This window comes from Onthophagus taurus, chromosome 5 (assembly GCF_036711975.1).
Source record: "Onthophagus taurus isolate NC chromosome 5, IU_Otau_3.0, whole genome shotgun sequence".
Lineage (NCBI taxonomy): Eukaryota > Metazoa > Arthropoda > Insecta > Coleoptera > Scarabaeidae > Onthophagus > Onthophagus taurus.
Window position 1 is genome coordinate 3,778,822 of NC_091970.1, and position 26,659 is coordinate 3,805,480.

Consider the following 26,659-nt stretch of genomic DNA (forward strand, 5'->3'; position numbering starts at 1 on the left):
TAAATTATCACCAAAAACAACCAAAATGTTAAAATAAAATTATTTTGACTTTGACATTTTAGGTTAATTTTAATAAAAAAATTATTTTTAAAGATAAATACGTCGTGTTTGAGCTCATTTTAAAGGATTTTTCACTCTTAATGCATTTGTAACGATGAAAAATGAAAATAATAAAAAATGATTTCGGCATTTTGGGCCGCCATTAAATTATTCTTTTTATATCAATTTACCTAATTTAGATGACGTTTCCTTTTTAACACTAGACCTACAACTATACTCTGTTTTGAAACCAGGAGGAGTAAACGCGAAAGTCAGATTTACACTAGGAAAAATCACCAGAAAATATCACTAGATATTTTGGCGGTATTTAAATTAATAATTATTATTATTTATTTATTTACTTATTATTGTATTTATTTTCGTTTGTTATCGTCAACACTAAACATACAAATTAACATTGAAGTTATGAGTGTATTTATTTCAAAATATAATAAAGAAGGGTTTAAGAACACAAAATTTACAATAATGACGCGAAACTGTCGAATTGTCAATAACCTAACCTTCAAATTCAAAATTCAAAATTGCCTGTGTGTGAACCTTCCTCGCATTCAACCAATTACGTGCAAGGTCAATCTGGTGACAAATTTAAAATACTCCTCCTGGTTTAAAAACAGAGTATAATTGCCAAAGAAAACTTCAAGGTATAATTAATGTTTGTAAACAAAACTAACCTTACCTAACATTCCTTCACGCTATAATTGACATTACAAAAGAAAACTTCACGCTATAATTGCCATTACTAATTGCCAAAGAAAACTTCATGGTATAATTAATGTTTGTAAACAAAACTAACCTTACCACACATTCCTTCACGCTATAATTGACATTACAAAAGAAAACTTCACGCTATAATTGCCATTACAAATTGCCAAAGAATACTTCATGGTATAATTAATGTTTGTAAACAAAACTAACCTTACCTCACATTCCTTCACGCTATAATTGACATTACAAAAGAAAACTTCACGCTATAATTGCCATTACTAATTGCCAAAGAATACTTCATGGTATAATTAATGTTTGTAAACAAAACTAACCTTACCGAACATTCCTTCACGCTATAATTGACATTACAAAAGAAAACTTCACGCTATAATTGCCATTACTAATTGCCAAAGAATACTTCATGGTATAATTAATGTTTGTAAACAAAACTAACCTTACCTAACATTCAGCGTCTGAAGACACAGGGCTAAACCCGAAACTTAAAAATATACAACTTAGCGCTGAATAACAATTAAAACTAGAACTAACACTTGCACTAGAACTATACTCTGTTTTTAAACCAGGAGGAGTAAACACGAAAGTCAGATTTACACTGGAAAAAATCACCAGAAAATATCACTAGATATTTTGGCGGTAAATTTAAATTAATAATTATTATTTATTTATTTACTTATTATTGTATTTATTTTCGTTTGTTATCGTCAACACTATACATACAAATTAACATTGAAGTTATGAGTGTATTTATTTCAAAATATAATAAAAAAGGGTTTAAGAACACAAAATATACAATAATGACACGAAACTGTCGAATTATCAATTACCTAACCTTCAAATTCAAAATTAAAATTCAAAATTGCCTGTGTGTGAACCTTCCTCACATTCAACCAATCACGTGCAAGGTCAATCTGGTGACAAATTTAAAATACTCCTCCTGGTTTAAAAACAGAGTATAGAAAGTTTCGGTTAAAAATAAAATGGCCGCCTGTCATTATTGACATTTCAACGTAACTTTTTCATTTTTCCACCAAAACTAACATTCTTGGGTATCAATTCAAATAAATCCGACCTCCTCAATCCAAATTTAGTACTAAAAATTATAATTAATTACTAAAAAAAATCAAGACGGCTACTAATAGGCTTTACGTCGGATGTAATGATTAACTCAACTAAAACTTTATAAACCTGAAACAAAATGTTTTATAAATTACTAACTCTCCCTTTATTTACTACATCGGAAACCGTTTCAATGAAATATAGTTATTAGAGTCCCCCTCGAGAGAAAATACAACGACATAAAACGTTCCAAGGAGAGAATACTCGATAATATACGTCCTTAAAATTTATTAGTAACCCATATACAGGATGATTATTTTTATGAAAAAATAAAAAGGAAGGTGTGAAAGGATAAAATATCGCCTAATTCATTGAATAGAAATGATCTGTTGAGTATAAAAGCGTAAAATGGAACTTGAAAAGGATGAACTTGAAGAAAGCTTTTAAGCGCACCTGGTTAAGGTTATAAAGATAAAAAGGTGTAATTAAAAAAATTTATTTCATCGAAAATAAATTAATTAATATTTAGATAAATGTAATTAATAATATTTAACGCCAATTAAAATAAAAAGTTTTCGTTTAAACCCAGATATACGCGATTCCTTTCGTTTTAAAGCTAATTCTTCTTTGTAAAGTTTCCATTCTTGAGATTTCGCCGAATTAGCCGGGCCCCATTTTTCGTGGGATAAAGATTTTTTTATCACCTAATAAGGATTTATAAGTTTAATTAAAAATTTTAACTGATTCAATTTTCGCTTTACCTCTTTATAATCGAAATCGGAATTTTTATTATGACAAATATAATAACCCCACCAAATCGGGATGAATAAAACTCCCACCGCGATTATCACCCAACCGAATGCTAAAATTTAAAAACAAATTAATTAAATTTAAATAAATAAAGTTGTTTTTAAAATCCTACCTATTGCCGAATCGGGAAATTGCTTGTTTTCGTGCGTCAATCGTTCCATCGTGACTACGAAATAAAAAAAGACGACGATTAAAATGATGGGATTCACGATGCCCCAGCTTAATCGCCAATAAAATCCCACTTTTCGTTTTAACATGAATTCGATGTCGTCGCAGAAATTTTCAAGTCCTTCAAATTGAAAAGTCTTCTTTAAAAAGACGTTATTAATGTAGGAAAAAATAAAATTATTTACCATACCACCAAAATACGGATGTTGTCTCGAAAATTGTTAATATTAAAAATATCATTGTTCCACCAAAGAAATCGACCAATGTAAAAATAAATTGACCACCCTAAAATTTAAAAGAAAAAAAAACTTTTTAACTTTAATTGAAAAAGAATTAAATCGTAATATTTTATATTGAATAATAATTAAAACTAGAACTAACACTATACCTAGAAGTTTAAAATAAATTCGAATGTTTCTAGTTCTAGTAGGTATAGTGTTAGTTCTACAGAGTAACAGTGCAAGTGTATAACTAGAACTAACACTATACCTACAACTAAAATCATTCGGGTTAGCCGTCTTTAGAGACGTGCGGCGAACTTTTTACATTTTACGAGATTCATATTCAAAAACAGATGGCGCCATTCAAAGTAACATGCAATGTGACGTCATCGCGTAACTAAGCAACGTAATATGCGTTGACTGTATACATTTTTTTAATTAAAACGTCAAATTTTTTTACTTACATTGGTTACGTAAACCAGACTAAATAAGAATCCAACAGTTATTGTTCCTAACGAAACCATCCAAGTTTTTAAATGAGGAAAACTATCCATAATCACAGTAACAGCGACTCCTTGTAAAGCCACCATGCTTCCAATTCCCAATACAAACAACATAAAGAAGAATAAGATTGCGAATAACCACGGAACCGCGTCGAATTTAGCAATCGCTTCTGGATAAGAAATAAAAGCTAATCCAGTTCCACCCGCGTTTATAACTTTCGAAACGTCCACATTTAATTTAAAAGCTAAATGGCCAAGAATACCGAATATCGTGGTCCCGGAAAGTAACGAAGTGCAAGTATCTAATAATGAAACGATTAAACAATCTCTGTAAATGTTTTGTTTGAAGTTATTGTAAGATGAAAACATGGTGATTGTCCCAAAACCGACATTTAACGAAAAAAAACATTGAGTTACGGCCGCGTACCAAACTTGGGCCTCTAATAGTTTCTCCCATTTCGGTTCGATGAAATATAACATTCCAGTTCCGGCCCCTTGCAAAGTTACGGCGCGACCCAGTAGCGCGAACATTACCACGTACGGAAAAATTGCCAAGAAATACGCCGCCTTTCCGGAACTTTTAATTCCATTTCGTATAATTACAAATAACACAAAGTACGAAAATATTAAACATAACGTGAGTCGCCATTCCGGGACTCCTAATCCGGTGTAAATTTCATCCTTTTCTTTCAACACTTCGATTCTAAAGTATAATTCTGACGAACTTTTCGCGCTTTCGTTAGCTGTTACGTTTCCGTTTGATGGTATACAATTAATTCCTTGATTTGATAAATGTTCTTGCCACTCTTCGCGACATTTCGACCAAGGTAAATCACTTGTAAAGGAATTTATTAAGTAGAAAAGTGTTAACGCCACTAAAGAACAATAATAAGTTGCCACCGCCATTGAACCCAACATTTGTCCATAACCAATTCCTAAAAATTAATTAATCTTAATGTTGTGAGATAATGATTTAAAAATAAACCTTTTAATATTGGGGCCATTTTATAAAAAGTCCTAACGTTCCCAAAACTTGTAAATTGCCCCAAACACATCTCCAAATAATACATGGGGCGCCCGACAAGCAACAAAACAATTAAATACGGAATAAGAAAAGCCCCCCCTCCGTTTTGATACGCTGTAAACGGAAACCTCCAAATATTTCCCAACCCAACCGACATCGCAATACAAGACATCAAAAATTCGACTCCTTTCCCCCAAGTGTCTCTCGATGGAGCCTCAACATCGTCCTTTTTCTTCTCATCGCCATCGATTGTAATATTACCGTTACAATCGTTATTTTCGATTACCCTTAGCTCACTCATCTAAAAGAAAAATTTATAATAAAGAAATTAAGAAAATCGAAAACTTACTTAAAATACAATAAAAACTGTTCTTGTTGACTTGTCAGTATGTTATTAACTGCGCCCAATTTAGATAACAAACACACGTAAATTCTTTAAAAGAAAAATTAGGTGGAAAAGATAAAATGTTACGAGCAACCGTGAAGTTGCGAAAGTGAGCGTAATAATAATATGAATCTCATTGTAAATAAACGGGGTACATTTATAGACGTTTTGAGGTGTACGAGGAGAAAAAAATGGAAAATTTCATTGTCAAACCGCAATATAACCGCAATAATACGCCGATTATACAATGCAATAAAAGAGAAAGACAGATGTTTATTTAATTTTATTATTACAAAATTATTTTTATTTTTTCGTTTATGTAAAGTGTTGTAATAGTGCAGAAATTGAATTCATTGAGTTAATAAGCACATTTTAAACACTGAAAATTCTTAGAATTAAGGTTGGGGTGTACTTAAACTGTGATTTTTTTCTGCTAAAGACAGACGTGCTCCCCGCCAGAGCAATTTTGTGCACTTCTTTCAATAGTATAGCTGCCTAAATCCCCAAAGAACATGCCTATTCATCAAATGATTGGTACCCGTGCCTTAATCGTCAATAACAATTCATTTAAATTCTATGATAGCAAAGTCCAAAACAAGAATAAATGCGAAATCAAAAAGAACTGAATAGAAATAATTGTGAAGTCGATTATAAAAAGATATAACTGACTGATATTAGTTAGACCTAAATCACTATTTATACTTTTAATCCCTTTCCAGATCTAGTTGTGCAAAGGTCCTCCTAAAGGTCCTGAGAAAGTCGAGCCACTGGAAGTCTGGTCTGGCTCCCAGAAGAACTATCCTTCCATTAATTGTGTCATCTCGATTTTAAAGTGTTGTTCCATTTATATAAGTCTTTGTCATTATCTTCTTTATAATAAGAAGCAGAATTAGAAGAAACTCTGTGACTGGGGAACGATATGAATGAAAGTTCGAATTCCATAACCCGAAGAAAACAACAATAGCCTCACTTTTTAACCTGTCAATTTTAAATTTTTTGGAGTTTTAAGAAAATCAAAGTAATTTTTAAAAATAAAAACGAAGATAGGTAAGTGGATTGATTCTATTAATTTTAAATCGTTCAATCATTCATTCATTTTTTAAATGAATTTTGATTTTTTAAAATCATAAAAGAATTCGTTGACTTAAACTCGCCCCATCTAGCGTTAACCACCCGTAATAAATTAAGTTTGACGTTTCAAACCCTCCGCTTAAATTTTTTAATTTCCTAAAGAAAGGGTGAAAAGGAACCAGTTAAACACGTTTTTAAACACGCAACCCGTTTATTTAATGTTATTTTAGGTCCCACGAAAAGATTTTCCGAAATTAATCGGTGTTTGAAGAATATAATCTAACTTTTTAAACCATGAAGATTTTAAGAATATCATAGACATTTCTCAAAATAAAAACGAGGTAAGTGAGAGATCTTATTTACATTACACAATGCATTCGATTTCTATAAAAATGATATTTACGCGTAATAAATTGTCGAAAGAATAATATTTTCTAAAAGGTGACTCGTTTATTACATGATTCCCCTTTTGAAAGTTGCGCCGCGATTTATTGGGTCTATATATTTAAGTAATTTGTTTGTAACTATGAGTTTATTTAATTTTGGGTTATAAAAGTTTATTGGAGGATAAAGTTATCTTTTGGTTTATGAGGGGCGATAAAAAATGCATTTATTTAGAAATAATATATTGATTTATTAAATTTATTTAATTTTTTTCCCCATCAATAAATGTAAAACATAAACTTTTCTCGTGACGCTTTTCAATTTTTGAAGTCGTTCTTGTTTGACATCGTCCCATTCTCGGTGAATTTCTTCATCGTTCGGCACGAAATCTTTATCGGAGAACGACTTCTTAACTGATTCGTTTAACCCCAAGTTTTTATTGATCCACAAATATCGTACCCACCATAAAAATATTTGCAATAACGCCAAACCAACGATTAACCAACCGCATACTAAAGCGATCGTTGGAAATTCTTTTCCTTCGTGTTTTAACGTTTCCATCGTCGCCACGAAGTAGATAAAAATTGCTAATAAAACAGCCGGGGTTAACACCCCCCAACTTAACCTCCAATAAACCCCAACCCTCTTTTTTAACATAAATTCGATGTTTATACAAAATTTTTCCAACCCTAAACGCAAAAGATTAAAACAAGAATTAATTATGCGTCATTTTTTACCGTAAAACCAAGAAACTATCGTGATGAGCATAATATTGGATAAAAATGTTATGAACGTTCCCCCGAAATGATCCACTAACGTCAAAATAAATTGGCCACCCTGTATAATTTAGGAAAAATTAATGAAAACATTTTTAATCAAAATTTATTTTTACCGGTGTAAGATAAACCAATCCAATTAGGAACCCGCAGATGGAAATTCCTAAAACAACTTTCCATCTGGTTAAATTGGGGAAATTTTCAACCACAGCCGTGTAAACGCAAGCTTGCATCGAAACAAGGCAACCCAAACCCACCAAAAACAACATGAAAAAGAATAGCAACGAAAATAACTAAAAAGAAGGATTAATTAATAATAATTATTATTATTATTGATAATAATTAAAATAGATTTCTTTTTAATTGACACCGGCTGTCAAATTGTTCTTACTTATCATCGAGATATACTATAATTACGTATGTAAATTATATGTATCTCAATGTTACTTATACAGATTTCTTTATTACCGACTTTTTATTTGACGTTTATTGATTTAACCTCAAATATAAAATAAAAAATTGTTTACCCAAGGAACGGCATCAAATCGTGCGATCGCTTCCGGATACGATATAAAAGCCAATCCAGTTCCTCCCGTATTAATAACTTCGCTCACATCAACGTTTAATTTATTCGCCAAATTGCCTAAAATACCAAAAATCGTACTGCCAGCAATCAAAGAGGTAAAAGTGTCTAAAGTCGTTATAATGTTTACATCCCTAAAATAATCGTTTAAATTGCAAATTAAGCCAAATTAGATGAGTAACCTATAAATGTTGTGTCTAAAACCGTTATATGAGGCATAAGCGGTTATTGTCCCAACTCCAACGTTCAACGAAAAGAAACATTGCGTGGCAGCTGCGTACCAAACCTTTAAAATAATAATAATAATAAGAGAGGGGAAATTAAAATAAGAATTTTCTACTTCAGGTTCAATTAATTTGTCCCAATTCGGTTTAAATAAATAAACCAAACCATCGGTTGCTCCCTCTAACGTCACCGATCGAATCAAAAGTGCTAAAATAACGACGTAGGGGAATAAAGCTAGGAAATACGAAGCTTTTCCGGTGCTTTGAATGCCGTTTCTTGAAATAATAAAGATACAACACCACACAAAAACTAAACAAAGCACTAATCGCCATTCGGGGAGACCGATTCCATCATCAATATTGATTTTTTCTTTTAAAACTTCCCTCCTACAAAATGATTTAATTTATTTTCTTAACCAAATCGAAATAAGTACCTACCTAAAATATAATTCCGAAGATGTGATTCCGTTTAGGGTTGAGTTTCCGTTAGAATTTGATGGAATACAAGTAACATTTTTTAAAAAATTCTCTGCCTCCCATTCATCCCTGCAGTAAGACCAAGGTAAATCGCCGGTGAATGAATTTATAAAATAGAAAAGGGACAAAGATAATAAGGAACAATAATAAGTCGCTATACAGATCGTTCCCGTTATTTGACTATATCCAATACCTTAAAATTAAAATGTATAAATCTTTTTTTTTTATTGAAATATGAACCTCTTAATGCTGGGGCCATCGCTTCAAAAAGTTTAACATTTCCTTTCGCTGTAAATTGCCCCAAACACATTTCTAAATAATAAATCGGCCTTCCCACCAAAATCAAAACGATTAAGTACGGGATAAGAAAAGCTCCGCCGCCGTTTTGATACGCTGTAAACGGAAATCTCCAAATGTTTCCCAATCCCACCGACATCGCGATACAAGACATCAAAAATTGGAGCTCGTGACTCCATACTTCTTTGGTTAGAGCCGATTTCTTTAAATAAAATCATCAAATACATGATTAAATGTTTATAAATACGTACTTTTAAAGATTTTTCATCGTTAACTTCATTATTATTAGAAATTGTGTAAATTTCTTTATTCATATTTTTTAATAGGAACAAAAATGTGTCAAACTATCATGAGAGCAGATTAAAAACTAAGTAAATAAGGTGCATTGTTGTAAGGCGACCTAAATTGCTTTATTAATATATACTTCGTAAATCTTATCTCTTGCAAAAATCGACGTCACTTTGTGTATTTTTAGTGTTATTTATTTCGAAAGGTGTTGTAATTCATTTAAATGCTTAACACGGGGAAGGGAAAATTTTCTTTATCTCTTCATTAAGTGGAGATGTGATTTAATTTCTTCGACATCAACTTCAGATTATTGAGATAATAAATTGTTGCAATTACTCATGACATGAAAATAATCGATGTTTGATATCTGAGCGAGATCATGAATCATATCATTGAAATTTATGGCCTGCTGACGTTGAATCTGTCTACTCCGACGAATCTGTATACAGAATCGAGTTGAGGGAAAGAGCAAAGTTATCATAGCCGAATAGAGAATTAGGCCAAATCTACTTAATCCATTTGAGTATGAATATAGAGTGAGGCTGAGATTCGATTAACTTTTGTAGGATAACGAACATTACACTTCACACATTCAATTAGCATTTGTGTAACACTTGCATCCATCACGACACAATAATTCAGAAATTCACTCGGTGAAGTTGAAATTCAAATTAACCCCCATAAATTGTTTCAAATTTACATTTATCATCGTTATACAACTAGTTTAAAACATCAACTATGAATTATATCGAAATATAATTCATTAATTAATATAATAAATAAATAAACATAATGCTTCACAAACAGGGATGCGAAAGTAGAAGAAAAATAAACATTTAAATAGTGTAGGCAACCAATTTTACATCTAATAATACAATATATCAATATAATTTGATTTTCCAAAAATTTTGTGTAATAGTTCCACACATGCTAGTAAAGATCGTCAGTTTGTGATAATATATATTTAATTACACATAATTTAACATAAACAATATAAAATTTTACATTTTAAAAATTCGTATTATGATAAAAACCAAAAATCAATTCTCCGATAGACAACCTCACTTTTCGTTGACAGTTATTAAAATTTCAATATTTTCATCAATAAACCTACAAAAACTATATATTTTAAAGATTAATTACAATTAAATAATATTTTTACTTGTTTGCTTTACATAAATAAGTTATTTCATTACAATTTATTTTCTTAAAACCCAAACAATCAATACGGATAAACGGTTATGTTTAGAAAAATTGACAATCGATCTATGAACAACGTTCAAATGAACCAAACTTCGTTTTTGTTCTAAAGTCAAACGATCTAAAAGTAAAAAAAAAAAATATTTTTTGATTGAAAGTTATTTTTATTGATTTATTATTTATTTATTAATTTATTATTATTGTTATTCGCAATAATAACATTTTACAAATTAATTATTCCATTTATGACGTATTCCAAAGTGACATCTCTCAATTTAAACTTATCTTTATTGAATTTATTATTTATTGTAATTTATACGCAAATCCTAAAAATTTATTTTCTTTCCAGGTGAACAAGATAAACATCTTATGGGTAAGTCTCTCCTAAATTTATTTATTTCTAGAATAACAAATAACCGATTTTTGACATCTCAATTAGAATAGACATAACCATAGGACATAACCTCACTTATTTTTAGTGGAAAAACTTTTTTAATTTGCTTTAAATTTCTTAAATTGAATATTTAATTAAATTATTTAGGTTGGTGGAAAATAAAATTCCCTTGTAGCACTTGACGTTTAATTAATAATGCAGTTATTGTTATTAATTATTTTGGTCGCAACTCCCATAAAAACGCAATACAAGAAATAATAATCCCCAAAATCCATAACGCAAAAGCCCCCTCTAAATGCGTAAAAGATAATTTAATTAAACTTGATGAATGTGGTTGATGTCCGGAATTATGAACTGCTTCTTGTAGTTTCATGTCACTGTTTCTTACACTAACCTAAAAAAAAATTTACAACTTATAAATAAATTAATTTGTACCGTTACTTGATATTCCCAAAAGCTAGGTAAACCAGTTTGGGATATTTCCAAGATTAAATTATCAAACTTCGGGGTTAAAATGGAACTTTTCCTCAACATAACGATGCAATAATCCCAATAAATATCCTGGGACATTAATCGACGTTCTTGAATTCCCTCCTTTGTTATGTATTCACCAATTGCGTAATGACCTTTTTGGTTAAAACAAATGAATTAATTTTAAACAAATATTGGGAGAATTAACCTCCATGTAAACGTTCGATTGCAAAGGCGAACGATTCGTTGTTTCTTTTCCTTAAATCATCCGGTGATCCTTTATAAAAATTGTTGACGACTTCTTTATAAACATCCTAAAACAGAAACAAATTTAGTTTGTTTAATTCCTAAATAAGTACGAATTACACTATTATCATCATACAACGAAGAAATCCAAGCATAAGAAGATGCACCCCATTTAACATCACTTTTAATCAAATCATAAACATCATCAATTGTTCCTTTGTACCTTAAATTAAAGTTAAGTCACTTTATTAAATAAAAACGTGTAATTTACCTCGGCACCGTCATAATGCTGGCTAAACCCGAGTTATACAAAGTAGCTGTCATTAAACTCAACAATAAAGACAAAGCGAAAATGATTCTCGAATTAGAGGGAAATTTCGGTATACTTTGTAACAAAAAAATCGATTGAGTTAATATAAACGATTTCATTAAATTCTCTTGTAAAAACGATCTAAAATAGATATGTAGTTTAAAATTTGTTGTGAAGTTATGCAACCCAATTTACTTTGACGTATTAAACGTCAAAACATAAAAGATTGATGAAAAGATGATGATGATCGCGATAATTAACACGATCCATAATTTCCATGAAAATGCGAGGAATGGGGTAATCCAACCCCCGATTATCTTGGGTTTGGGAGCTATGCAAGTAACCCCAGTTCGAATCGTTGGTTTGGTGAAGTCCAAAAAGTGAAAATCGTGTTCCCAAGTGTATAAAGCGCCTTAAATTTCGATTTTAAAACGATTTTGTGATAAGTTAAGAAATTACCAATTCCAACGTCTCCTTTATCCATCGCTAAATTTCCTAAAATTCCAATTCCGGTCCAATTATCGTAAATTTCGCCCCACATCCCTACATCGTCAACAAGAAAAGTCGGGGTCATTTTGTATCTTTTCGCGAATTCTAGCACCACTAACATTTCAGTTCCATCTTTATTACCTAAAATTAAAAAAATAAATAAAGTACATGAATTGAATCAAGCGAAAAAATTAAAAAATTAACCAGGAATTGAGTAAGGTTCATAATTAAAAGTTGCAATTTTGAGCTCCCTCCCGTTTTGATCTTGTAATTTATCCAAATAAAGATTAAAATTGAACGAAAAACTTTGATTCTTTAAAAACCACTTATCAAGCAGCACAATTTCTCTCTGTGATTTCTCTCCAACGTATCTATGAGTGTACATTCCAAAAATGGAATCATATCCCAACCAGAATTTATCGTCAAAATCAAATTCTTTCGAAACCATTACAACATCCGCAACGTAATTGATACTTTTCGACGAAAATATCTCAAAATTTCCACCAAAAATTAAATATCGCCTGAAATTGAATCTTTCCAAATTCGATTTTAATAAAAATTCGAAATTTTCGAAAATCCCCAAATCATTTTCGCACGAAATCACGATCCCCTGACACCCATGGTATTTAAAAACGACGTTTTCGTCGATTTTTTCATCACAACCAACTGATACAATCGGAATTTTCGAGTTATACTCGAAATGGTTGTTGCTAAATATCAAAATGCAATGAAATTGATTGAAATACGTTGAAATTAGGAGGTTGGCTAAAACGTGCATTTTTCTGGGTTAATAAATGTGAAAGGTGCGTCTATATGGGTTTTGGGGTACAATTTGTGTGTTTGCTCAAATTAGGATATTATGGACTTAAAAGAATTCTTAATCATAAGGAAATTGATGTAAATACGCATTTGGTTATTTACATAGTTGAAACTAAGTTTAATGATGGTGCAATGGCAGAAAATGATTTAAATAATTTTAATTTGTTGATTAGTTGACGAGAATTCTTTTTATTTTTTAGGATTGGCGACATTGATTTGAAATGTCAAATTAGAACTTAAAAGGTGAGTTATGTTTTTTAATCATAAACTTTAATGTGTTTATAAATATTGTTTCGGGTTTTGCTTCAAGGAGATTTAACAAGAAAAAGGTTAGTTTCACTTAGATTTTCTTTTATAAATTGGATTTTTTTAATTTATCAGTATTAACCGAGTAGTAAACGTAATTATCGTAACTGTTTATTTTACTTTGTAACTGGGTTAAAGAATTAATGCGCTAATCTCTTATAAATAAAAAAAAAATGTTACAAATGAAAGAAAAGTTATAATTTCTATACAAAATTTAAATTATTAAAAAAATTTTTAAGTTAAATATCATTGAATTTGAAAATGACTCGCTAGATGTCGCTGAAATTCATTCCACTGAACATAATTATAACTAATAATAATTTTTATTAATTGCTATGAATTGAGCTCAAAAAATCATTATTATTTAAATAAAATTTAAGATCTAACATTAAATATTAACAACAACCTCAAAATCACGAAAAAAATAAATTCGAAGTGGATTGACACTTGAGGTTATGTTGACTTAAAAATATTTATTATTCTTTTGATAAGGCATTCACCAATCTCTTTTATGGGTCAAAAATAATAAATTTATATATTTTAGGGAAAAACTTATTTATTATTACATTAATTAATCATGAACAAATTGAAGTAAATGTGTGTATTGGGTTGCCTACACTCTACACTACAATTATTTTTAAAATGACATAACCTTAAAATTTTTCGTACTAATTTAAAGTATTATGTTTAATAATACTTTAGTTGTAATGCAACCTTTGAAACGATTGATAACGCAACGAAAATCGCGAAGTCACTCAGTTAAATGTATTTAGTAAGAGTGTTACGAAAGTTTTCGATTAGATACGTTAATATTTTATGGTATAGAGGTTATGTATTCAACAATTTAAAGTAAGATTATTTTATTTACGCATTAATTAAATTAATCAGATCATTTTAAGTATTAGAAGAAAATTTGTTGATATGGCCGCTTATCGGAATCCGAATATATTACGAGGATTTATGGATCGTTATAATGGGATTATTATATCATCGGAGGTAGAAGATTGTGATATTAAAGATTTTCCAATGAAACTGGAGGAATCATTGAAGTACTGGGATAATCAAAAATTAAGAGGAATTTGGTTTAAAGTTTTGATGGAACACTCGGAATGGGTCCCCGTTTTAACCAAAAGCGGTTTTAAATTTCATCACGCGAAAGAACACTACATAATGTTGTATAAGTGGCTTCCGAAAGATGAACCTTGCGCTATCCCACCTTACGCACACACAACTTTGGGTGTTGGATGCTTGGTCGTTAACGAAAACGATGAAATATTAGTCGTACAAGAAAATCATCTCAAATTCGATCATTGGAAATTACCTGGAGGGTACGTAGAACCCGGTGAGAATTTAATCGATGCTGCAATAAGGGAGGTTTTCGAAGAAACCAACATAAAAACGAAATTTGACAGTTTATTGACTTTAAGACATGGACACGGGGGAACTTTTGGGTGTTCAGATTTATATGTGGTGATTTCGTTGAAACCGTTAAATGTTGATATAAAGAAATCACAATTTGAATTAGCTGATTGTAAGTGGATGAAATTGGATGAGTACATGAATCACCCACAAGTACATAAATTAAATCGGTTGTTTTTGAAGAATTATTTGGATTATAAAAAGGATAAAATATGTATACAATGCGAAAATGATGTTCACCCGATTCTAAAAAAGCCTTACTCGGTTTATCATGTTATTAAAGATAAATTATAAATAAATTTGGGAATTTTAAGGTTATGTCAATTTTTAGGTTATGTTTAGTTTTAGGCAATAATTATTTTTGTGTAAATTTCATTGAATCTTTAAAAAAAGATATGGAGGAGGTTAATATTAAGGATAATCAAAGAGTAAATACAAGAAAAATCAAATAAATTGTATTTTTAAGATTTTTTGGTTTCCTTTCATTATTTAGGATTGGTAATGCTGATTTGAAATGTCAAATTATAACTTGACAAGTGAGTTGTGTTTTTTAATTAGAAACTTAGAAGTTTGAACTTAGAAACTTTGAACAAAAAAGGTTTTTATATTTTACGAGTATTAATCGAGCAATAACCCAAATTATCGTAAATGTTAATTTTCCATTGTATCTGGGTTAAAGAATTAATGTTATAATCTCCTATAAATAAAAAAAATGTTGCAAATGAGAGAGAAGTTGTAATTTTTATAAAAACTATTAATTTAGAAAAAAAAGTTAGGTTAAATGTAATTGTATTTGAAAATGACTCGCTACATGTCGTATTACACTCAAATCACTCAACATAATTATAAATAATAATTCTTGTTAAAATTTAATTGCGATAAATTTGCTCGAATCATTTTTACTCAAATAAAATGTGAAATCCAACATTAGGCGGATTATCTTGTTATTAAAGGTAAATTATAAATTTGGGAATTTGAGGTTATGTTTACTTTTAGACTAATTATTTTTGTGAAAGTTTTATTGAATCTTAAAAAAAACGAAGTAAAACGAGAAAATGTATGCAGGAGGTTAAGAATAAGGATAATCAGAGTAAATAAAATTTTTTTTTTTATTTTTACGATTTTTAAGATTCCTTTTATTGTTTAGGATTGGTGACACTAATTTGAAATGTCAAATTATAACCTGAAAAGTTAGTTGTTTTTTAATTAGAAACTTTAAAGAGTTTATAAAAAATATTGTTTCGAAATTTACTTCAAGATTCAACAAAAAAAAGGTTAGTTTTACTTAGATTTTCTTCAATAAATTGGATTTTTTTAATTGTACGAGTATTAACTGGAAATTTCGAGGTTATGTCAATTTTTAGGTTATGTTTACTTATAGACAATTATTTTTGTGTAAATTTTATTGAATCTTCAAAAAAGAGAAGTAAAACCATAGCCGCAGATATGGAAGAGGTTAATAATAAGGGTAATCACAGAGTAAATACAAAAAAAAAATGTAAAGTTACAAACCACCAGATGATTGATTATCTAATAATCTTCCTTAAAATAATTGTTTTGTATTTTTACGATTTTTAAGTTTCGTTGTTGCAAAATAATAATAACAATACTGAAAGAATAATCTCTCGTGCACATTATAATAAAATACTCTTCAAAATTACATCTTTTTTGACGAGATACAATAGAGAAATAACAAGGTTATATTTACAAAGCGAAATGAGTCGTAATGATAAACATTTTTAAAAATTAAAAAAGGGGAAATAAAATTTTTAATCAACAGAAACAACATTTAAAAATAAACAAATAAAAGCTTAGAATCCGAATTCGTTCTAAAAGCTAGGTTATGTAGATTCGTTACATATTTTTTATAAATTTATATCATAGTGATAGTAAAAAAGGTTAAAAAAATTAATTTCTTTTTTCAATCCTTTTAGGAAGACAATTCTAACTAATTACTTTTTTTTTCTTTTAAAGTACAAAGTGTAAAAATTCTTTCTTATCAAAATATTATAATAATCACATCGTTATCTGCATTTTTAAATTTTAAAATTTTAAGGCTCACACCAAATCGGCGTGATTTCTTCGGCAGTTTATTTTTATTTATTGTACCGGAACCCATTGACTTTTCGTATGTTCCGCATCTATTGCAGCTTTCACTTGGGTACACATATATGCAATATTTACTCCAGCAGGAATTGTTGCTAAAAAAATTTAATAAATAATTAATTATATTGAATAATAATTAAAACTAAAACTAACAGTAGATCTATAACTAGAAAAATTATAGTTTGAAGCTTTATAGTTCTAGGTCTAGTGTTAGTTCTAGTTTTACTTTAATGAAAAGTACACAACAATCCAGCACTGAATAAGTCAATTAAGTACCAGTTATTAAATGATGATATTCCGCTTCTAATTTCAAACAGTGTTCGTACATTTCCTTCGCAGCTTTACCAGAAAGCTTATCCATCGGATATCTCGTGTCTTTTACCTCTTTAATTTGTTTGGTACTTTTAAATTTTATTAATAAAACGATAGGATAGAGTTGGTTTCGGTGAAGTTTCTCAACCGACGAAACAGAAACGTTCAACATACAGTGTAATCTCTAAAAAAATAAACAATTTATTTTTTTTTAAAGTTACTCATTAATTAACTCACCGCGCTGCAAACAGATCTTATCGCAGCGACTGTAATGCACTCGAAATAATTTCCTTTCCTTCGGTAATCGACAATTAAATTCTCGGCCATCTCAGTTTCTAAAGCAGCTTGAGTACAATGTCGCGGTTCGGCTAAAACTTTTTTAAATTTTTCGGGGAAATCGTTAACTAATTTATCGACGACGTATTCAGCTAAGGGGCCGAGAACCAAAACGGGTCTAAATTCGGGGTAATCTAATTTTTCAACTCGTTGATACGAACACATCGATAAATCTTCGTGTAAACTACCGTTATCGGAATACCAACCGGATGAAACGTTAAAAGTCGCGATTTCTTTTGAATCTCTCGATCCCGTTCTTTGATGCTTTTTCCGTCTAAAAAAACTTCTCCGTGCCGTGGTACTACCGCGATTTTCCAAATCCGTACTACTCCGTCTCACTAAAATTTCTTCTTCCACTTTATATTTACTCGGAATAATTCCGCATTGTTGTCGATGACCATCCGAATCCAATTTCCACGCCCTCCAATGACCGGGAATCCCATTAAACATAGTATTATCCACGTAGAGCACGTCATCTTTGTTAAAACAAAGTTGTAAACTATCGGTCAAATCACTCCCGCTACGATCAAAACAACATCGGATGTACAAACTATCCCCCGGTTTATCTTTAATTTCATTGTAACGATCGATCCGATAATGAGCTAAAACGGTCACTTTATCGGCGGGTTTAGCCAATTCGTACGCGGCTTCTTCCGCGGTCGCATGACGAAGATCACTTCCGTTGTATTCTAAGATTTGATCCCCAGTGCGGAGCCCCGCGTCGTATGCTAACGAATCTGGTTGGACGGAATGAATGAAAATACCAACGGAATTTCCACCAACAAGTGATATTCCTAAATTCGAAGTTTTTACCGTTTCAATGTAAAGATAACGAGGTTCATCTTCACCCCTGCAACAAAAAAAGTGAGGTTATAAATTATTGACATGACTTTTTAACTTCACAATATTTTGAAAAGTACTCACTAGATGTCGCTACATAAAATTGATTTGACATTTGAGGTTATGTCGATTTAACTTACCTATTTGAGCTACTTTGTCGTTGTAACGATGAACTTGGTTGTGAAGATCGACTTAAAGTTGTTTGCCCGCTTAAATTTGATAACGGTAAACTAAGCGAAGCAGGATGACTTTTCCGTATTTCTTTCGGTGAGTTACAAGGGGTTGGTTCGCCGTCCCCATCATCGTTTGAACTCGACCCGGAACATGAACCCGAACCGTCTAATTCTTGAAATTCAGAAAATGAAAATTCTAAAAGTAACACAGGTGTTAAATTTCGATTAAAACGACAAAGTTTACTCACTATCGGGGCTGTATTGAACCAACATCGTAATAGAATTTCCGCATTGCCTCAAAACGTTGGCGGCTAAAGCATAGGTGGCACTACGCATGTTAATTCCGCAAACTTCCAGGAGTTGATCCCCGATTTGTAGTCCAACTCGACTTGCTAAACTGTTATCGTTTACGGCAGAAACGAAAATCCCCCCAGTTTCCGGACAATTAATTTGAATCCCTAGCGGTTCGTTTGATTTATCGATATGAACCTTTCGAAGTTCCCCCGGGAGTGGTTTATGGGGCCAACAATAATGATGTCGTTTAACGGCGTTTTCTGGATTTAACACTTCCACTTCAAAAATTGGCATTGGGGAACCCCTCTCGGAAGTTCTCTCAATACTCCCAGTACTCAATTTTCCAGCAGAGTTTTTTGAGGTTACACTCGGATTTGAAGGTATTCGGATACGTTGGTTTTCTTTTTTTCTCGGATAAGTACCGTTGTCGTAATTGATACTGATTTCTGTGTCTCTATATTGAGTGTGTGAGTGCGGAAGGATCGGTCTGACTAAGTATGGGGCCGTATCCGGAGGGAGAGTGCAACAGCAACTTTCATGACTCGTGGGGAAATTAATCGGGGAAGGATTAGAATGGGGGTGTGGGTGCGGGTGAAACGAATTCGGTAAACGGAGTGGTCTCGTGAATAAAGTGGTGTGAATCGAATCCCGATCAGAACTTGAATTATTACATTTCGAGGTTATGTTTTTATTTTTTTTGTAATCAATCAAAATATCTTTTTCGCTAATTAACGAAGGAGGTTTTGGAAAATAAAAACTATCCTTCGATTTAATATTCATGCTTAAGCGATTCTCTCGCGACGAATCGTACTCGAGCATCTTATTCGCCTTCAATTTTTCGAACGAGTTATTCACCTTGAACATTTTCGTGAAATGCGGGTTGTTATTGTCGAAACTTTTAGATGTCATGTGTCGTGCGTTATTCGCAATAGAAATCGGCACCGGATTTGAATTTCTTATACTATTACTCGGTGGTGGCCGAACGTAATCATCATGACTCGGATTTGTTAATAAACTTAAAGGTGCTCGATCTTTACGTTTTGCCACGATTGTTCCTGTATCATTTTGAAGCACATTTGTAGCTCTAACCTAAGAAAAATAACAAAATAATTTTTTAGGTTAATTTTTTTTTAAGACGACAACAAAATAATTTTTGAGGTTATTTTTTTTTTAAATTGACATAACAGAAAAATTTTTGAGGTTAATTTTTTTTTAAATTGACATAAAATAATTTTTGAGGTTAATTTTTTAAACAAAATAATTTTTGAGGTTAATTATTTACCTTAGGCCAAGTTCCCCCATTTTTTTCTGAACTACTCATCCCGGTTGAAATTCGCTTAGTTTTTTTCGGTTCGTGATAATCGATAACATTATCTAAAGCAGCTATGGCTTGTTCTTGTTCGAAGGTAGCGTTGCTTAAATCAAGCGGATTCGGGGAGCTATTTCTATATTTTTTCTTTTCTTCGCTTCGATTCCGATCTTTGGAGTTTCTCCTTCCCCTCACCATATCCAGTTTTTCTTTCAACCAAGCCCCGCTGTTCTTTTCGTGGTTTAAACACCTCCGATCGAAATCTCTCCCGTAATCTTGCGAAGGAAAATCCTCGGTTTGCGAGCTTCTATTTTCTTTTTTGTACCGTTGAACGGGCATGAACACGTTCGTTGTGCACTCGGGGTCTAAATAGCTCATTTTTAAAGTTGTTATCGATAACATATCAGCTCTGTCATCGTTTAGCATCGCCAACGCTTCGTGGATGCTTTCTAACCCGTCCATAGATTTGTTATTAATTCTTAAAACGCGGTCACCAACCACTAAACTACTATCTTTCGAAGCGAGGCTTCCCTCGCTTATTTTACTTATATAAACCCCTGATTCCAATGATAAACCATGGCACCCAGAGGCTAATCGCGCCGTGTACACCCACCGCGCAACTTTCGAATTATTTTGGTGCCGATTTTGCGGTTGATTCGATGTTGGGGACCAATTCGCGCTCCTCCTCCGCCTAATCACCATGTGGACAACTGGGCCGCTTGTACGTAATGTTTCGATCACCATCCGTTTCGAAACGTTCGAACAAACCAAATTTTGAACTTGAGTTAAACAATCGTTCACTCTAAAATTAATTAATTAACACCATTTCTAATTAATAAATAAAGATTTACCTCAATTTTCCATCTGCGATAGACCCCTTGGTAACTGAAGCAACATAAATCCCGGTATCATTCGGATAATGAGGATCTTCGCGGCCCGAAACCAATTCAAACCCTAAATCGCCCTCCATAGAGATTCCCGTTAAATCCATTTCTAAAATTTCCGTCTCCCATTCTTGCATATCACTATCGATGGCACTATCATGCGAGTGATTGTATTCGTTGTTCCGAAATTGATTTTGAGCTTGAGCTTCTTTATCCATGTGTAGCTTAAACGCTTGTTTAAGCATTTTATTTTCTTTTAACATATCGTTCCTTTGCTTCTTAATGTTATCGGATTCCCGTAAACTCTCCGCTAAATCCGATACGGCCCGATCGCGCTCTTTACGCATATTATCACAAAGCGTTCTGATACTTTCTCTTTCCAAAACGATTTTATCGCGCTCGGAGAACGCCCAATCTCTTCTTCCTTTGGAAACTTCCGCCTCCTGAATCGCTTCTGCAAGCTCCGTTTGGACTTTATCTAAGTTTTTCCGTAAAGACTCCAACTCTTGATTCGCCTGGTCTAGGTTATCGAGTCGAGATTGTCTTTGTGAGAAACTCCTTGAATCAACCTGAACCTCCTTTCTCGTTGAATTCTCACCGAGCAAATTCAAACTTTCCAAACGACTTGTCATCATATCCCTCGAATCTTCCTTCGATGCGTTGTACTCGCCGAATTTCTCCCTTAAATCGTTACAATCCTTCAAGGCTTTATCACGGTCTAATAAGGCACTCGTTATTTCTCTCCGTAAACTTTCCATTTGATAATTCAAATTTTGCTTTTCCTCGATTAATTCTTTGTTGGTTGCTTCGAGTAATTTATTTTTTTTGTAAGCTTGGGTTAGATCATCGCTTAATTTCTCCATTTCTTTGTGAACGGTGTCCCTGCAAAGCATATAACGTGAAAACCACTGCATTTAAACTTATTTGTAATATTTAAAAAAAAATCGTTGTATTTTAAATGAATACATGAAAGAAACTGATCGAAGCGCTAAATTATTGTGTAAATACGTGATATAATTCGTAAAAACGTAATTAGCGAGTTTAAAAATAAATGTAAACATAAAAAAAAAAATTTTTTTTAGGTTAAGAAATGTCATTTTGACACTTAATGTCATTTTACCCCAGCTCCAGGTTAAGGTCCGTTGAGTAAACATAACTATAGACTAAGGCCCAGTTTATTCACTTTTGGTTACATTTAACTACTGGAAATATTTTCCATGGTTGCTAATTAACCGTACGTTTCTTAAGACTGTTAAACCCGAATGATTCTAGTTCTAGGTATAGTGTTAGTTATACATAGTAACAGTGCTAGTGTAACACTAGAACTAAAACTATACCTAGAACTAGAATCATATGGGTTTAGCCGCGTGTCTCTAAACGCTTATTAGTGTTAGTTCTAGTTTTACACTAGCACTGTTACTATGTAGAACTAATACTATACCTAGAATTAGAATCGTTTGGGTTTAACCGGACGTCTCTTAAGACGCTGCATAGCAATCGCTAGAATGCTGCAACTCACACTAGAACTAGAAAGTTTGGGGTTTAGCCGTGCGACTTCAGACGTATCATTTGGGTTTAGCCACACGTCTCTAAAGACGGCTAAACCCGAATGATTCTAGTTCTACCGTCTATACTTAAATGATTTAATTAAACTAACAATTTTGTTATTAATGGTGGGAATGATGAGAGACAGCAATAACAATTATTACCAGTATTTTTTAAAATTTAAAAAGGTTGGTTCCAATTCATGTTATATTTTTAAATTTGTCGCTAAGAATTTTAAAAGTTGACGTTTGTTCAGAATTTAAACTTGTAGTACAAGTTTAAACTGGTAGATGGCAAATGAAAACGTCACTTTAAAGGGATTTTTCGATATGATGCAGTGAAATTCAAATGTGGCGGCATTATTTGACAGGTGTAATTGCATCTGACTAATTCCCAATTAGTCGGAACGTTAGTTAGAGCTTTTATATTTATACCCAATTCAACCTGTATTCTAGTGGTTCGGTTCTTAGCTGAATAATTTCAAAATATCCCCGACGGATGCCGCCACATGCGTTTAATTGTCATTTTGCCATTTAGTGTCAAATAAAAACTTTACCTTTCGCTCATAATTAGATTATATTCGGACATTGTGGCGTTTCTTTCATCAGTTAATCTTTGTACTTCTTTGTTAGCTTTCATTCGGAACGCCATTGCTTGGTTAACCTCTTTAATGGCTTCGTCATATTTTTGTTGGGCTTTTATGGAGGCTTCCCGATACTTATTGCAATCCCGAACGACCTTATTCCATTGGCTATAAGCTGTTGTAATCTGTTCTTTTAAACTATCATTGTCTCTCAACTACAAAAAAAATTGATTAATAACCAAAATTGATTTAATTAACTAAATAAATACAATTGTGTTTCGTTCTTGTGATAATTCATCAACTTTCTTGGTGAGTCGATTATTTTCGACTTGGGCCATTTCCAATTTATTAATCGCTTGCGAATGAGAAGAGATGAGCTCCTCATATCTTTTCCGTAACGTTTCATAATCGACGACATCGTGTCTTGTTAGCATGTACAATGAATCGGAAGTGTTCGTATCAGATAATAAAACTTCTTGTTGCCGATGATATTCGGATAATTCGTTTCTTAAGCTTTGTATGTTTTGTTCTAATCGTTGATTTTCATTCAAAACGTCGCCGTATTTTGTTCGTAAAGCGGCTGTATCTTGTGAAGAAACTTCCAATTGATTCATTGCAACTCTATGATGACTCCTATAATAATCTAATTCCTTAAAAATCAAAAAAATCAGTAAAAGTGGTTAATATTCTTCAATTAATTACTTTCATAGCATGATCACAACGTCTTCTTAATGTGGCTAGTTCGTTATTGGCTTTGTCATATTGTTGTTTGAGCTGGTCGTAATCTCTTGATGAGCTTGAGCTGATAGAGTAGTTTCTAGAAAGGGTACCTAGACAGTAATAATCTTTAATGTGATGTAAAGTAATTTAATCAAAAATTAGTAAAAATTAATTTAAAAAAAAATTAAATGAGTTTCAAACGAAAACTTACCATTGCTGGTACTCCCATCTGTATTAGACGCCATTCACACCGCTAAAAATCGCAAAAAAAATAACTCTAAAAACTCTATTATTCTAATAATAACAAAAATAGAAAGTCTCAAGACCATTTTTTTTTTGTACCGTTCCGATTCGTTGGGCGCAACTTTTAACCACCACCATCGCCTTAAATCAATGTTGTAACACAACTTCTACATCATGTAATTGTTAGAAATCAAATTTTATTAGAGAAATTACAAAAAAAAACTTAAGACCACCAACACAACACAAAAAGGTTATGATAACTTCTTTTTCCGGAAATAAAATGCACTCCATTCCAACGGAAACGTTTTATATCCTTTATTGAAGGCAAAAATCGAAAAGCACGCACAAAACCAACGATTTCTTTATCATTTACTCACCTAAATTAGAATTAACTCATATTATTAAAGGGGGACGGCCATTTTGGTGTAGTGTGTAAATATTTGATCGACATGAAGTTAGCTCCAAAAAAAATGTCAAATGTCAAAAGAAATCTAAACTTATTTTTTAATTTCAATTTAATTCATCAAAATTATTTATTAATTCAATAATATTAATTAAATACATTATAGATAAATACATATTTATAAATAAATGGATTATTATGATATCTAATAGTGTCACATTAGTTGCCTAATTTTATTATTTTTAAATAAATTTATTAATTAATTAAAGGAATCTTATCAATTAATTAATTATTATTGTTGATGACTTATTCGTGCTATTTGATTACTTTTTAAAGCAATGAGACGCGTAGGTCAAAATTGCTTCTAAAAATAATAATACCAAGGCACGGGACAGTTTTTCTATGCATTAAAAATAGCCCAATGCTTAGCCAGACTTTGAAATTATTTCATTATTAAAACAAGCGTAGCCAAAAACGCACAAAATAATTCCGTACTTTTAATTTAATTTCAATTTAAAACATGAAGACGCTCAATCAAATTTACAAAACTTTAAAGGGATACAAAATCATCGGATACAGGTATTAACATTAAATTAATCTTCAATAATTAATTTAAACCAAATTTGTAGTAGCAAAACCAATTTGTTTGGACTAAATCCGTTGGTGATCTCTGTATTCTACATCGTTTTAACGGAAGCGATTATTTCGCATTTACGACGGTTTATTAAAAACAGTTTTGCAGATGGGTTAGTTAGACAATTAGTTTTAGAATTTATTGCAACGGCCGAATTATGCGCGACTTGTTTTGAATTAATCATAGGTAAGAAAAAAAATATTTTTTTTTTGATATTTTGATTTTAACTAAAATATGCAACCGAGTATAGAATGTCGGTGAAGTAGCGAGCACGATTTAAAAAATTATGGCTACACCAGACGATTGTCGATAAATTTATCAATAAGATCGTACAATTGAGTATAAAATAGCCTAAATTAAAATAATTTTGTACGTAAGGGTTGTTTTTATAAAAATTGATTGTTTAAAAACGACTAAGAAGTACACAAACATTAAAAATCAAAATTGATGTAGATTAAACTAATTAGTGTTTAATTTTTAGTTGCTGATAATTATGGCGTTGTTATGTACGGATTATTCCTATTTTTATTAACGGTGTGGTGGTCGTTTAATTGGGAGGACTCCTCGGCGTGTCCCTATATTCCAATCGAAGAAATTTTTGAGCGGAAACGCAACATTTTCATCGGATTTTTAGTGATAGGAGCCCAAATTTTAGGTGGCTTATCCATATTTAGATACATTCAAATACTATGGTCTTTAGAGTTAGTTGAAACACACCAAGGTAGAGCTTTCGAGGAATGCTCGACGGATCTTCAAGTTTCCGTTATATTAGGTTCCATAATCGAGGGAATCGCAACGTGTATTTGTAGGATTTTCTCGAGGATTTTAGGCGAAACTAACTCGCGAATGGGTAACATTTTGGACGCTTTCATCGGCACGCTTATGGTCGTTGCTGCTTTTAATTATTCTGGGGGGTATTTTAATCCCGCACTCGCAACCTCTTTAAAATACGGATGCAAAGGTAACACCATACCAGAACACATGTTGGTTTATTGGTTAGGCCCCACGATTGGGGCGATTTTTTCCGTTTTTATTTTTAATTCGAAACCGATTCAAAATATCGTTAAGATTCTTACCGGTAAACGCGATTAAATGCGACTTTAAATTCAATTTGTCTTCTTTGAGATTAAAAGATAAAAACACTGCCTTTTATTGTGAATATGGAATGTTCTCTTTTTTATTAATTATTTTAAATAATTAATTTTTGGTTGTGATTAATTTTATTGTTGTAAATAGTAGGGGATTATTTCTAGTCGAAATTGTGATTTTTAAGTTATTAAATATTTTTAAACTTGATGAGTTCCTTTTTAAACCCTTAAAATAAATAATTTTATAATATATTAATTTAATTATTATAAATAAACTGTCAAAAAATTGAGGTTATGTATAATCAAAACAATTTGCGATACTTTATTATTTATTGCAAAAACGTTTTAGAGATACTAAATAAGTGTTTAAATTGATTATTATTTAATTATTAACAATAATTACACTAATTAAACTAACAAATATAAATTTGAGATATGCATAATGGGTTGCATACTAACAAATGTGAGGTTATATAACTGTT

General features: G+C 31.6%; 5 protein-coding genes and 1 long non-coding RNA gene across 12 annotated transcripts in view; 3 read left to right on the plus strand and 3 right to left on the minus strand.

Annotated features, from left to right (window-relative positions):
- LOC111426452 (uncharacterized) overlaps positions 1–10,663 on the plus strand; it is a 29,300-nt gene extending 18,637 nt beyond the window's left edge. Inside the window, exons 3-5 of the long non-coding RNA XR_011640381.1 lie at positions 5,673–6,000; positions 6,255–6,365; positions 10,603–10,663. This is a non-coding gene — a long non-coding RNA (uncharacterized lncRNA). The remainder of the gene's footprint in view (positions 1–5,672; positions 6,001–6,254; positions 6,366–10,602) is intronic.
- On the minus strand, positions 2,323–9,177 carry LOC111426447 (sodium-dependent nutrient amino acid transporter 1-like). Of its 4 annotated transcripts, XM_071196016.1 has the most exons (12): positions 9,017–9,177; positions 8,709–8,967; positions 8,430–8,661; positions 8,108–8,378; positions 7,950–8,053; positions 7,712–7,901; positions 4,530–4,869; positions 3,506–4,479; positions 3,006–3,105; positions 2,765–2,941; positions 2,604–2,704; positions 2,323–2,546 (listed from the first exon to the last, which is right to left on the minus strand). In XM_071196016.1, the coding sequence occupies exons 1-12, from the start codon at positions 9,077–9,079 to the stop codon at positions 2,382–2,384; spliced, it is 2,976 nt and encodes a 991-aa protein (XP_071052117.1). In that variant the 5' UTR covers positions 9,080–9,177; the 3' UTR covers positions 2,323–2,381. The 4 variants fall into 4 exon arrangements, with proteins under 4 accessions (XP_071052117.1, XP_022916734.1, XP_071052118.1 ...); XM_071196017.1 differs by lacking the exons at positions 2,323–2,546; positions 2,604–2,704 and having other exon boundaries at positions 2,892–2,960; positions 3,011–3,105; positions 9,017–9,174; XM_023060969.2 differs by lacking the exons at positions 2,323–2,546; positions 2,604–2,704; positions 2,765–2,941; ... (1 more) ...; positions 3,506–4,479; positions 4,530–4,869 and adding exons at positions 6,366–7,097; positions 7,146–7,245; positions 7,301–7,477 and having other exon boundaries at positions 9,017–9,151.
- Positions 10,628–12,956, minus strand: LOC111426449 (probable glutamate receptor). Its single transcript, XM_023060971.2, has 8 exons — positions 12,368–12,956; positions 12,134–12,304; positions 11,870–12,086; positions 11,636–11,815; positions 11,485–11,587; positions 11,327–11,432; positions 11,089–11,273; positions 10,628–11,041 (listed from the first exon to the last, which is right to left on the minus strand). The coding sequence occupies exons 1-8, from the start codon at positions 12,939–12,941 to the stop codon at positions 10,862–10,864; spliced, it is 1,716 nt and encodes a 571-aa protein (XP_022916739.2). The 5' UTR covers positions 12,942–12,956; the 3' UTR covers positions 10,628–10,861.
- Positions 12,957–13,669: 713 nt separating this feature from the next.
- LOC111426450 (uncharacterized) lies at positions 13,670–15,279 on the plus strand. Of its 2 annotated transcripts, none has more exons than XM_023060973.2 (2): positions 13,670–14,137; positions 14,194–15,279. In XM_023060973.2, the coding sequence occupies exons 1-2, from the start codon at positions 14,052–14,054 to the stop codon at positions 14,999–15,001; spliced, it is 894 nt and encodes a 297-aa protein (XP_022916741.2). In that variant the 5' UTR covers positions 13,670–14,051; the 3' UTR covers positions 15,002–15,279. The 2 variants fall into 2 exon arrangements, with proteins under 2 accessions (XP_022916741.2, XP_022916740.2); XM_023060972.2 differs by having other exon boundaries at positions 13,676–14,137; positions 14,188–15,279.
- An 813-nt stretch (positions 15,280–16,092) lies between these two features.
- Positions 16,093–24,517, minus strand: LOC111426446 (Discs large 5). Of its 3 annotated transcripts, none has more exons than XM_023060965.2 (12): positions 24,430–24,504; positions 24,021–24,062; positions 23,792–23,919; positions 23,359–23,739; positions 23,063–23,304; positions 20,929–21,843; positions 20,051–20,879; positions 18,723–19,857; positions 18,442–18,646; positions 17,363–18,311; positions 17,090–17,309; positions 16,093–16,908 (listed from the first exon to the last, which is right to left on the minus strand). In XM_023060965.2, exons 2-12 carry the CDS (start codon positions 24,052–24,054, stop codon positions 16,808–16,810), a joined length of 5,139 nt encoding a protein of 1,712 aa, XP_022916733.2. In that variant the 5' UTR covers positions 24,055–24,062; positions 24,430–24,504; the 3' UTR covers positions 16,093–16,807. The 3 variants fall into 3 exon arrangements, with proteins under 3 accessions (XP_022916733.2, XP_022916732.2, XP_071052116.1); XM_023060964.2 differs by having other exon boundaries at positions 18,442–18,670; XM_071196015.1 differs by lacking the exon at positions 24,021–24,062 and having other exon boundaries at positions 18,442–18,670; positions 24,430–24,517.
- A 373-nt stretch (positions 24,518–24,890) lies between these two features.
- Positions 24,891–26,385, plus strand: AQ (aquaporin). The gene is made up of 3 exons (XM_023061101.2): positions 24,891–25,034; positions 25,085–25,275; positions 25,571–26,385. The coding sequence occupies exons 1-3, from the start codon at positions 24,976–24,978 to the stop codon at positions 26,179–26,181; spliced, it is 861 nt and encodes a 286-aa protein (XP_022916869.1). The 5' UTR covers positions 24,891–24,975; the 3' UTR covers positions 26,182–26,385.
- Positions 26,386–26,659: the final 274 nt, after the last annotated feature.

Coding starts and splice junctions, on each gene's coding strand:
- LOC111426449 (XM_023060971.2), bottom strand. CDS start 12,941: ATGCACGTTTTAGCCAACCTCCTAATTTCAACGTATTTCAATCAATTT. Junction 12,087..12,133: donor TAAAGGAGACGTTGGAATTG/GTAATTTCTTAA, acceptor TCGAAATTTAAG/GCGCTTTATACACTTGGGAA. Junction 11,816..11,869: donor TTGACGTTTAATACGTCAAA/GTAAATTGGGTT, acceptor TATCTATTTTAG/ATCGTTTTTACAAGAGAATT.
- LOC111426447 (XM_071196016.1), bottom strand. CDS start 9,079: ATGAATAAAGAAATTTACACAATTTCTAATAATAATGAAGTTAACGAT. Junction 4,870..7,711: donor GATTTGATGCCGTTCCTTGG/GTAAACAATTTT, acceptor TTTTTCTTTTAG/ATGAGTGAGCTAAGGGTAAT. Junction 4,480..4,529: donor AATGGCCCCAATATTAAAAG/GTTTATTTTTAA, acceptor ATTAATTTTTAG/GAATTGGTTATGGACAAATG.
- LOC111426446 (XM_023060964.2), bottom strand. CDS start 24,054: ATGGCGTCTAATACAGATGGGAGTACCAGCAATG. Junction 17,310..17,362: donor TAAGATCTGTTTGCAGCGCG/GTGAGTTAATTA, acceptor TTATTTTTTTAG/AGATTACACTGTATGTTGAA. Junction 16,909..17,089: donor ATATCATCATTTAATAACTG/GTACTTAATTGA, acceptor AAATTTTTTTAG/CAACAATTCCTGCTGGAGTA.
- LOC111426450 (XM_023060972.2), top strand. CDS start 14,052: ATGTATTTAGTAAGAGTGTTACGAAAGTTTTCGATTAGATACGTTAAT. Junction 14,138..14,187: donor TATGTATTCAACAATTTAAA/GTAAGATTATTT, acceptor GATCATTTTAAG/TATTAGAAGAAAATTTGTTG.
- AQ (XM_023061101.2), top strand. CDS start 24,976: ATGAAGACGCTCAATCAAATTTACAAAACTTTAAAGGGATACAAAATC. Junction 25,035..25,084: donor TACAAAATCATCGGATACAG/GTATTAACATTA, acceptor CCAAATTTGTAG/TAGCAAAACCAATTTGTTTG. Junction 25,276..25,570: donor TTGTTTTGAATTAATCATAG/GTAAGAAAAAAA, acceptor TTTAATTTTTAG/TTGCTGATAATTATGGCGTT.